This window comes from Rhinatrema bivittatum, chromosome 17, assembly GCF_901001135.1.
Source record: "Rhinatrema bivittatum chromosome 17, aRhiBiv1.1, whole genome shotgun sequence".
NCBI classification, from domain to species: Eukaryota; Metazoa; Chordata; class Amphibia; order Gymnophiona; family Rhinatrematidae; genus Rhinatrema; species Rhinatrema bivittatum.
This window is the reverse complement of record NC_042631.1, coordinates 7,888,226-7,900,767: the sequence shown is the minus strand read 5'-3', so window position 1 is coordinate 7,900,767 and position 12,542 is coordinate 7,888,226. Positions and strand designations below refer to the sequence as shown.

Here is a 12,542-nt window from a genome sequence, read left to right as displayed (position 1 = left end):
CAACCCAGTAAAAAAGCTTTAATTTATAAAGCCCATATTAAATTTTGCTAATGACAACTTTCCTTGCTAACTTTTGTGTTGTATATTGCTCTCCAGGCTTATTAAATTCAGATCTATCTCCCTTGCATAGAAACTCTTTCTTCATTACCAGTTGACTTAACCCAAACCATTATAGTTGGTGATTTCAACTTGCACCTAGATGATAATCCTCCTCCTCCCATTCTCTCTATATTTCTGGAGGCTATAGCTGGCCTAGTTTGGGAGCAACTGATCAGTAAACCAACACAGAGACATGGTCATACTCTTTTTTTTTTTTTTTTTTTAATTATTTATCACTGTTTACATTACAATTCAAGAAAATAACTTGAATTAGAAAGCAGCAATATAGAATCTAACAATCATTATATATTGAAACATACAAATAATATCATATCATATTCTGCTTATAGTCCTCAATTAGAAGGGGGAGATACACTCAGCCTGGGGTAAATTCAAAGTATCAGTGGAAATTTAAATGGGTCTGTCAATGGGTAGCTTTAACTTGATTGTACTTTGCTATAAGGACATTATGCACTCACTCTACAACTGGCTCAGATGGTTCATTAAGAATAGGATTTTTATCTTTCAAAATATTTACCAACTGCTCTGGATCAAAAAATCACACATTTACACAGGTATTTCAGTAAAAACATTGCACCCAAACTTAGCACTTGAGATCTCAGATGTAGGAATTGCCTTCTCCTCAGTTGTGTGGACCTTGCCAAATCAGGAAAAGCTGACACTTTTAACCTCAAAAAGGGCTCGACACGAGTACGTAACACTTTGCGAAGTAACCATTGTCTATCGGAATCTAACAGAATAGTGGCAATCAATGTAGCAGGCCTGGCTTGATCCTTCTGCGTAGACTCTAGGATGTTTGTTACATCAAGTTCAGGTGTACTTGGCAAGAGAATCTGAAAACCCTTATTTAATTCAAGATTCTTCTTATAAGATGGAATGTCCTTGATATGGGTGGAAAAGCTTGTTTCGGAATCTTCAATATTTGAGTTAAGTATTTCGACCACAAATCATGCGGGGTAACCAGTGGATCTTTTGGGAAATTAATAAACCTCAAGTTTTTCCTTTTAACTTGATTTTCCAACTGCTCCATACGATTTAGTAATAACTGGTTTTCTTTAATTAATTTTTATTTGATATCCAGAGAATCTTTTAGTTTCCTCTCTAGAGATGTTACTTTATTTGTATTTCCTGTTGACTCTTTCTCCATTTTCACTATTCTATTATCCATCCGGTTTATATAATAGCTAAGGGATTAAGCTGCTGAAAAAGGTTATCATTAACGTTTTGTATAGCATCCCAAATTATATCTAATGAAATCACATCAGGTTTTTACATTTCTTTCTTAGTAGGAAAAACAAAAGCTTGTACTTCTCTTCCAGAAAGTGGTGTGACTGTGATGTCCAAAGCATCTCCTGCCCTGCCTTGCGCCGCAAAAAAACGCTGCAATTCTCTGGCTTCCCTCTCTACAGAGGGCCCCAAGCCAGGCTCCAAACTTTCACCCCGTTGTTCCGCTTCTTTTAGTGATGTATTTTCCAAAGAAGCTGCTGACAATCCTTCCTCCGCATAGGTCCTATGACTGTGCCATAACACTGAAACCCAATACTGAACCTCCTAAAGGACGTGTCTATCCACTCTCAGAGATTGAGAAAAAGGCGATGTCCGAATACATTGAGGAGAATTTACAGCTGGCTCCAGCCAACGCAGAAGTCTCTAGAGAATTTACAGAAGTCTCCAGCCAGCGCAGGCTTCTTCTTTGTGGGGAAGCAAGACGGTATCCTACGTCCTTGTATTGATTACCGAGGTCTGAACGAGATCACGATTAAAGACCACTACCCCCTGCCTTTAATCTCAGAGCTGTTTGACCGGCTTCAGAGGGCCAAAATATTCTCAAAACTTGACCTGAAGGGGGCCTACAACTTAGTTCGCATTCGTAGTGGTGATGACTGGAAAACAGCCTTCAACACTCGAGACGGCCATTTTGAGTACTTAGTTATGCCCTTTGGCCTGTGCAACGCATCCGCTATATTTCAGAACACGATCAACAACATCCTGCGGGACCTGCTGTACAAGAGTGTCGTACAATACCTGACTGATATCCTGATATTTTCCCAGGATTTGCCCACTCATCTAGAGGATGTCAAGCAAGTACTACGCCGACTCTGTGAACACCGGCTCTACACCAAACTCTCCAAGTGCGAATTTCATAAAGACTCAGTGCCTTTTCTTGGCTATATCATGTCTAAAGATGGCTTCCAGATGGACCCTCAAAAGCTCGAGAGTATCAAAAATTGGTCCCAACCTACCAGCCTGAAGGCCCTGAGATGATTCCTGGGGTTTACCAACTGTTATAGAAGCTTTATAAAGAACTACTCTTCTTTAACAGTACCCTTGACCACAATGACCCACAAGGGTGCCAACGTTTCAAAATGGTCTGCGGAGGCCATTTTCGCGTTTGAGAAACTAAAGACTGCCTTTTCCACGGAACCATGCTTGCGGCATCCTGACCCCCAACAAGCCCTATATCATAGAAGTGGATGCTTCAGATGTTGGCGTGGGGGCTGTATTGAGCCAGACTGGAGACTCTAAAGCCTTATGTCCGTGCTCTTTCTTCTCACGATGTTTCTCCTCGGCAGAGAAGAACTATGGGATTGGCGATAAAGAGCTCTTGGCAATAAAGCTTGCATTCGAGGAATGGCGGCCTTGGCTTGAAGGTGCTCGACATCAAATAACCGTATTCACGGACCACAAAAATCTAGAGTATCTCCGCCATGCGCAACGTCTTAACCACAGACAAGCTAGATGGTCCTTATTTTTCAATCGTTTTGACTTTGTGCTTAAATATCTCCCCGGAGACAGAAATACCAGAGCTGATGCCTTGTCACGCTCCTTTCTCTCGGAGGATGTGCCTGAAGAACCTCAGCACATAACTGACCCAATGAAAGTCATCTTGGCGACTCATATTCTGTGCCCGCTGGTAAGACCATTGTGCCTAAACACCTCAGGAAGAAAGTGCTCTTTTGGGCGCACGATTCCAAGCTGGCTGGCCATCCTGGTCAACACCATACCCTGTTCAAGATCCAGAAGTTTCATTGGTGGCCTACTATCAAGAAGGATACCCTGTCCTATGTGGCATCCTGTACCAACTGTGCCAAACACAAACCTGCTTCTGGCCAACCGTGGGGATTGCTGCAACCACTGCCAGTTCCGGAACAGCCTTGGTCACACATCGCTACTGATTTTGTAGTCGATTTACCCCCTTCTGGAGGAATGAATACCATCTGGGTAACAGTCAATCACTTCAGCAAGATGGCCCATTTCGTGGCGCTGCCTGGCTTACCTTCAGCCTTGGAGCTTGCGAAGCTCTTCATATCGCACATTTTTCGCCTTCACGGCCTACCAAGACATATTGTCTCAGACCGAGGATCTCAATTCATGGCAAGATTCTGGAGGGCCTTGTGCAAGTTATTCAACATCTCTCTAGACTACACTTCACCCTATCATCCGCAATCAAATGGCCAAACAGAATGATGAATAGAACCTTAAAACAGTTCATTCAAGCCTACGTGAGTTGCCATCAGAATAACTGGGCTGAACTATTACCTTGGGCTGAATTCGCCATCAACTCTCATCCAGCAACATCAACTGGATCCACACCTTTTGAAGTGGTACATGGACGCTCTCCAACACTGCCACTTCCACTGAAGCTCTCAGTGACGTCCCCAGCAGCTCAATCTACTGCTGATGAAATCCATAACCTTTGGACTCAGACGAAAGACATGCTAGTTAAAGCGAGTGACTATGCTAAGAAGTTCTATGACGCTCACCATTCTCAAGCACCTGTCTACAAACCCAGTGACAAAGTCTGGTTATCTACCAAACATCTCAGATTGAAGTTACCCTCCACTCGGTTCACTCTTCACAATGTTGGACCATTTTCAATCCTCCGACGTCTTGGCAACATCACTTACAGTCTGAAGTTACCACCCGGACTAAACATCCACAACGCTTTCATGTTTCATGCTTGAAACCTCTCATACTCAGTGAATTCTCTTCCAAGACTCAGGAACCACCTGCCATCAACGCAGAAGATGACCTAGAATTCAAGGTCGAAGAGATTCTTGATGTCCGAAGACAAGGCAAAACACATGGGAGGGTTTCGGCCCCGCGAAAACTCTTGGGAGCCTCAGGCTAACATCCTTGATAAAGAGATGCTCCGTCAATTTCATCTCGTCATCCTTCTAAACCTAAACCTGATACCCACAGAGCAGACCGCCCTGTGAAGGGGGCTACTGTTATGACTGTCACTGCCTGATGTCTCCACTCCGCCCTCCTTACCTCTCTGGCGACTCCTCCCGCGGTTGACGGACGTTTGGTTGCCATGACGTCTGCCTGCCGTCCTCTCTGGCATCCCCGGTCCGGCTTGGGTGCTGCCTCCTGCCATGCTGTCCAGGGCCGCGCGGCCCTGCTTCAAATACTTTCTTTGGCGTGAACTTCAGGGGCTTTCCCTTGTGATGACATCACGCATCCCGGATACAAAAAGCCTACACTATTGCTAACTAATCGAGTTAGCAAGGTCAGGTATTCATACTGGTGAACTCCTTACGGATGGGATTCGCTCTCCGTACCTAGCTACTCTGCCTCTCCATTATTGGACTTACTCTATTTGGGGTACCCGCTCCTCGGGGGCTTCTCTCTTCTCTTTCAGGTCGCTGTCTGGAACTGGTACTTGCTCCTCGAGGGCCCATGTTCCTGGAATCGCTGCCTGGACTTCACTTCTGCCTGGAAGATACCGCTGCCTACACCATCAGTGAGTTACCATCTACTTCTCTCAGAGCTGTTCCCTGGAACCAGTTACTCGCTCCTCAAGGGCCTGCCTTTACTTCAGCTCCTGTTCTCCCTACTGAGAGAAATCGCTGTGTGAGTACTCAACCAACGAGGCTCTATTCCAGAACCCTGCATACATTTCATTGTACTCACTATCTCAGTTTCTCTTCACTACAGCACAGTCATTGTGGGATCACTGTCCAGAGCCTTGAGGGACTACAAGCCCAGCCGGGCTTCATCTCTGCTCACTACTGCCACCTCTGGTGGCTCCTCAATACTGTTAATAAAAGATCTATCTGTGTTGTGTCCTAAAGCTGAGCCTGACCTGTGGTCCCTCACAGGACTTCCCCCTTGGGCGTTGTCAGTAGCAACAGTGTCCAAGGGTCCACCCAAAACCTTATAAACAATAACACCTGTTTCTTTCCATATACAGAACAAAGTCCTTACTCTAATTTATAACTTTCTATATAATCAATCTTCAATCTGGTTATATTCTAGTCTTCGAGATTTACTGTTCTCATTCTATCCCTCCTCTAAGAGCTTTCAATCTGTTGTTCATCTTTATTTATAAATATACTGTTTCTTAAAGTCTTTTTAGTTTGCATTATTTTATTTGTGATTTTATGTATCTTATATTGTAAACCATTTTGATTACATTTAGTATAAAAAACAGTATATAAAATATTTTAAATAAATATATAAATATCAATCTAGTTGACATTGTTGCTCAATGAGCAAAAATCTCCTCGATGTCCCTACAATTAAGTTAGCAAGGCTTCATCTCCCCAGAAGGCGTGCCTTCTCTATCTCTGGTTCCATTCTCTGGAACGGCCTGCCTGATTCACTCTGGTTAATACCTAATACTAAGGAGTTCAACATATACTTATCTTTTCACACTAGCTTTTGATAATGCAGTATAGTATTTGGTTTATAGTCATCTGCTATATATATACGGTAGGATGGTTTTTCGTTTTTGATGTTGTGATGATATTGTCTTATGAACTGAATTTTATTTTTATTTTATGCTGTCTGTATGCATGTAACTTGTAAACTGCCTCAATCAAGACTCCTTGTAGACTGCAGAATATAAAACCTTTCAAATAAAAAAGCAAATAAATAATTAGTGTAGAATTCCTCAGTGGATGGAAATCCTCTTGGTCAGGGTAAGAAGTCTGGATAAATAAGAAAGGAAAGTTTGCTTTGGAAAGAATTGCTGACACATTTCTTTGTCTTTTTGTCTCTTTCTATAGTCCAGGTTGGTTACAAAAAGGAAGCATTTTCCTACCAAGGAACACATCCAACCCCAAATGTGGTAAAAACAACACTGGGCTGATATCACGTCCAATGCTTTCTGGAGACAACACAAACAGTTCCGTATTCTGTGTGGACCTGAACAATGGAATAAGTAAGAATTGGTCATTTTTGTCTGTTGTAACTGGCCTCTCTTGCGGTCAGTGCTATGGGAGCACCTGCAGTCCTGTCCTGAGAGAGGCCACTGTGGTCAAGGGCTCAGTTACAGTGTTTTGGAATGTGAAAGTACAAAGTTTATGGTAGGTGGAAAATATCAGTGATGGGGTTGGCCAGCTGGAATAAATAGGTTTTTGGTTATGATCTGAAGGATAAAGAGAGGGGTGACCCCTGGATGTCTGAGGGAAACACATTGCATGGAGTAGGCCCCAAAAGTGAGGAGGCACAAAAACAAAGGTGGACAGGCAGCACAGAGAGAGTTATACAATGGGGATTAAAGGTCACGAGAGAGTCAGTAGGGATGTGCATTTATTTCTAGCTGATGATAAAAAGCTTTAATGTTGCCTGATATTTAACCGGAATCCAGGGAATAGCGTGAAGCTAGGGAAAGATAGGAATGTTGGGAGGGCATGTGGAGAATTCATAAGGATGGAAGCTGACCTTAGGGGTTAACAATCTGGAGAAAGGCCCTTGCACTTTGATAGGTATGGCTGAGCTCACATGCCCTCAGTAACTTGTAGGGTAGGGGGCAGGGCCGTTATGGTTGCACGATGCCCCCCAAATAGAAACGTACTCACATAAATGATGGCCTCTCACCGGAACACCCTTGGCCTGCCCCTTTTTTGCATGGGTAAATTTATTCATGGATCCTGATTTACACGTGTATGTTGAGGTTTGCATATTCTGCTATTTTACACACATAAGTGCTATGTTTTACCATGCAACGTTTGAAAATTCACATATTTCTTACTATTTTTACTGCCCTCGATCATAATTCTTCCCTAACACCAACACATTTCAATGTCTAGGTTGACATTTATCACTTTCTCACATAACATTTCTCTTTTGTGTTTAACATGAAGACACCCAGGATCATCCATCAACTCTTTTGCCCATCCTCTCACACTCAAACACAATAGAAAAGATACTGCAAACCATTTTGGAGGCCAAAGGATGCAGCTTTATTGTAATAGTACCCGAGATCATTAACACCATCATCATTTATAACAAATTAATAATTCCTAACCATCCTGGTAGCTTAGCCACCACTGCCCAGCAAGCTAAAACTACCCCATGTCACCAGATCTCAGGCTCCCGCTCCAGCCAGCCAGTGGCCCACTCTCTTCTGGTCTGAACCCATGCCAGCAACACATCACATCTGCAGTCCCCTCAAAAGCCTCCTAATTTCCGGAAAATATAGCAAATAATCAAAATGCTACAAAAACAAAATTAGCAGAGACAAGAAGGCTGGGTAGGAGAAGGTTCAAAACCATGAAGAAGCTGCTACCACCCATTCTGCTCTCAAGCACATTCTCATGGAAAGAAAGGGAGTATGGCTAATTTAAAACAAACCCCGTGCAGCTGGACCAATCACAGCTGCTGAGAGTTATTGCCTATGGAATGCACGGGGGCAGGAAAAGGCCACCAATCATCATGCTCATGGTTCCCCCCCATCCCTTACCCATGAGACCCAGCGGCCATCTGGGATTGGTCTCGCCGGGCCAGGAAGGGAGGGAGAGGAGTGAGGAGTGGACCCACCTTCAGCTGACCTGGGACCCATGTTATCTTAGGCAGCGCGGGAGCAGCCCATGCTGCCGTTCCATTATGTAGAGTTTCTCCCATGATTAGTGCACACCCAGAAATTAAAGATGATGAAGGAATAGCTTCACAAGGATTTCATCAAATAATCACAGTCATGGAATTTACATGCACAAGTTTGCAGACTTATGCAGATATACTCTGCCCTTTATACACTTTGCACTATTTTGCTACATCAGTCTGTGGGTGGCATCAGGTCTCTTTCATGAACAGAGCTGATCAGGACTCCAGTAAGAAGGGCTGTATATTTTTTTCTTATGATCAGTTTCTTATGAAGAGGTTTTAAATGCTATCAATTTTTTATCTAGGGATTCCCACCTGCACTAGCGCACTTGATGAAATATTGTTATTAAATCATTTAACATGGAGCCCTCAGATGTCCCCTCCAGTATATTGCTGTTATAGTTACATTATACTGAAAGCATTAGTTTCCTTGAGGGGGAGCCTAAGCAAATGGATAAATAATGAAATTCCATTTACACCATTCAGTTTTATTAAAAAAGTAAAAATAAATTAGCTTTGGGCCACCCAGTGGCAAGTGCTGTGCAGTGCCATGCAGTAGGTCCCTGATTTCTGTATCCTGCAACTCTAGTTGGATGAGGATATTGCAGAAGTATCATTCCAAGCCCTCTGAAGGAGCATAAGATATGCCAAACTGGGTCAGACCAACGGATCATCAAGCCCAGTATCTAGTTTCCAACAACGGCCAATCCAAACATTAAATAGATCAGTCTCACCATCTTGACCAGGTGGATGGTAGTATACCCCTATCATTATACTCTTCCCCGACACACAAGGGATTTCTACCCATAAAGATTCAATTGTGCATTTAGTCTCATGCAGGATGTTTATCCTGTTGGACTCTATGCCATCCCAGACATAAAGCGCCACACCGCCTCCCGGGTGCTCCTCTCTGTCATTGTGATATAATTTGTACACCGGTATAGCACTGTCCCATTGGTTATCCTCTTTCCACCATGTCTCTGAGATGCCAATTAAGTCTATGTCATCATTTACTGCTATACATTCTAATTCTCCCATCTTACTTCTTAGACTTCTGGCATTAGCATACAAACATTTCAAAGTTTGTTTTTTGTTTGTATTTTTATTCTGCTTTTTAATTGATAGGGATAAGTTAGAATTTTTTAGCTCAGGTGAGTTTTTAGTTACAGACACTTGGACTACTTTTCTAATTATTGGAACCTCACTGTTGGGATGCCCTAATTCTAATGCATCATTAGTATCCTTTAAAGATACCTCTCTCCGAACCATGCGCTGCTGAGCGACTGTCGGCTTTCCCCTTTGTTCTAGTTTAAAAGCTGCTCTATCTCCTTTTTAAAGGTTTGCGCCAGCAGTCTGGTTCCACCCTGGTTAAGGTGGAGCCCATCCCTTCAGAAGAGACTCCCCCTTCCCCAAAAGGTTCCCCAGTTCCTAACAAAACTGAATCCCTCTTCCTTGCACCATCGTCTCATCCACGCATTGAGACTCCGGAGTTCTGCCTGCCTCTGGTGACCTGCGCGTGGAACAGGGAGCATTTCAGAGAATGCTACCCTGGAGGTTCTGGATTTAAGTTTTCTACCTAAGAGTCTAAATTTGGCTTCCAGAACCTCCCTCTCACATTTTCCTATATCATTGGTGCCCACATGTACCACGATAGCTGGCTCCTCCCCAGCACTGTCTAAAATCCTATCTAGGTGACGCATGAGGTCCGCCACCTTCGCACCAGGTAGGCATGTTACCAGGCGATCCTCACGCCCACCAGCAACCCAGCTATCTACATTCCTAATAATCGAATCACCAACTATGACGGCCGACCTAACCCTTCCCTCCTGGGCAGTAGGCCTTGGGAAGATATCCTCAGTGCGAAAGGACAATGCATCACCTAGAGAGCAGGTCCTTGCTACAGGATCCTTTCCTGCTACACCTGGTTGGTGCTCTCCCATTATGAGACCTTCTTCCTCCAAGGCAGCACCAGGACTGCCAGTCTGAAGTTGGGACTTGACTACTATGAGGAAAGGCTGAAGATGTTAGGGCTGATCAGCTTGGAGAAGAGACAGCTGAGGGGGGATATGATAGAGGTGTTTAAAATCAAGAAAGGTCTAGAACAGGTTAATGTGAATCAGTTATTTACTCTTTCGGATAATAGAAAGACTAGGGGGCACTCCATGAAGTTAGCATGGGGCACATTTAAAACTAATAGGAGAAAGTTCTTTTTCAATCAACGCACATTAAGCTCTGGAATTTGTTGCCAGAGGATGTGGTTAGTGTAGCTGTGTTTAAAAAAGGATTGGATACGTTCTTGGAGGAGAAGTCCATTACCTGCTATTAATTAAGTTGACTTACAAAGTAGCCACTGCTATTACTAGCAACGGTAACATGGAATAGACTTAGTGTTTGGGTAATTGCCAGGTACTTGTGACTTGGATTGGCCACTGTTGGAAACAGGATGCTGGGCTTGATGGACCTTGGTCTGACCCAGTATGGCATGTTCTTATGTTAGACTGCATGTGCTATGCTAGACTCCACCAAATGTGACATGTTAGTCTCCATCCTATTTGACATGTTAAATGCAGGTTTGGCCTAAATATGTATCATGCATCCAACTTAATGTTATTTCTTATTTTCTTTAGTTAACCCAGTGAATACAAACATCACGCAGAATGGTAAGTTAGAAACCTTCTTCTGAGAAGCAGATTATACATGTGTTCCTGGGACCAGGTTTATTAAAAAAAAAGGAGTAAATTCCTCAAATATATGATTCTGAAAAATGTACATACATATTGAAGAATATTCTGGAACAGTAACTAAAAATTGCAGTAGGTAATTAATATTCAGTTAATGTTCACATTATTCAAACTGTTCAGTTTACCCATAACATAATCTGTGTGTAATGGAATTCAGAGAGTCTTTTGTATTATGTTATAAGCAAAGCAGATGTAAAGGGTCTGAGACCCTGAAAGAAAGGATTTAGACCTAGATTCATCATTTTGCTATAAATTTCGCAAGAATAATGCCTGCTTTTTGAGAGAGAGAGAGAGAGAGAGAGAGAGAAAGAGTGAGAGAAAGAGAGCAACTCTTTATAAGGCTCTTGTATAAGAAAACCATATCACTGTAAGAAGGGCAACTAGTAACTCGGAGTGAGGTTTTGGTGGTGGGCTAGGTTTTGGGGGGCAGTTTTACATGCACAGTCACAGGTACAAACAGCACAGTAGACAGCAGTGAAGATTTTATGTGATTTGGAGTATCAAAAGGTATGAAAAGATGAGATTTGTACATTGTACTCTCAACCTAGCTTGATAGCAGTTAGGTAGAGAGTGCATCAAGCTAGGTCGAGAGTACATTGTACAAATCTCATCTTTGTGTACCTTTCATGACTCCAAATGACATAAAATCTTCACTGCTGTCTACTGTGCTGTTTGTACCTCTGACTGTGCATGTAAAACTGCCCCCTAAAACCTAGCCCACCACCAAAACCTCACCTCGACTTCAGAATGGCCTCTCTTACAATGCCCCTGCTCCTTCCTAAAACAGGATTGCAATAAATATTGCAAATCCTGTTTTGCAGAAAGGCATAATGCCAGGAAAAAAGGTGTAGTTATTTCTGGCGTTAAAACCCATAGTAGCATGCATTACACTATTGCATGCAACGTTAAGTGTCATTTTCATTTACCTTGCCCTAACTACTCCCGATCCGGAAAAAATTAAATATTTGCATACGCATCTTTCGATGCAATAGATAACACATGCATTATGACATTATCGCAGGCGTTAGGGCCTTAACGCCAGCGATAACACCCTAACACAATTTGATGAATGACCCTGTTAGACTGCTGCTTGCTAAGGATTGCAGCAGAGATGTTTCTGTGCAACAGCTGCTCTGTAGTGTTAAATGCTGAGTGCAGTTTATGTGCAGAAGTGAACAGAATGTATTGGGTGACGCTGGATACGATGGGGACCTTGAAAATGAGTCCATTATACTGATAGGTGCATCCATTTTATAAACATGAGTGAAAGTGACAGTACATGAATTATATAGATTACATCCAATAATATAAATAGTAAGCGAATTGGTCAGCCAGCACTGACCAAGGAAAGGAAATCATGTGTTGCAGGAGTGGGACGTTTCTATCTCTTTAAGGACTGACCATTCTGTATTGGCAGTGTGCATGTCTGTCATTTCTTATTGAGAAAATAATAGGGATGTTGTCACTTTCTTTCTTAATACAAGAATTAGGGATCACCCAATGAAATTAGCAGGCAGCAGGTTTAAAAAACAGCAAAGGAAAACGTGGAAGTCACTGCTACAGAATATTGTGGAGGCAAACAATAGAACTGGGCTCACAATGGAATGCAGTCATTGACAGACTATTTCATATAACAGCAATGGAAGTGACCCACAGTTTCAGGGACTGTTGGAACCGGGAAGGGAAGGTCTGTGAATGGACAACTCTACATGTCCTATTTCTTTGCTGCTTCTCCTCCTGAGCACCTGCTGCTTGTCACTGGCCGCATCTTGCTGTCTCTCAGAGATCACCTTTAGCACAAGGGATCTCTGACGGAATGGTAGGGGTTAAAGCAGTGAGCAGTTATGT

The 12,542-nt window shown here is 42.9% G+C and overlaps 1 protein-coding gene across 1 annotated transcript in view; it reads left to right on the top strand.

The window, feature by feature from the left end:
- The window catches only part of LOC115079464, a 95,042-nt gene that overhangs the window by 27,849 nt on the left and 54,651 nt on the right, over window positions 1-12,542 (top strand). Inside the window, exons 12-13 of the mRNA XM_029583082.1 lie at window positions 6,135-6,289; window positions 10,581-10,613. Coding sequence (XP_029438942.1) covers window positions 6,135-6,289; window positions 10,581-10,613 — 188 coding nt within the window. The remainder of the gene's footprint in view (window positions 1-6,134; window positions 6,290-10,580; window positions 10,614-12,542) is intronic.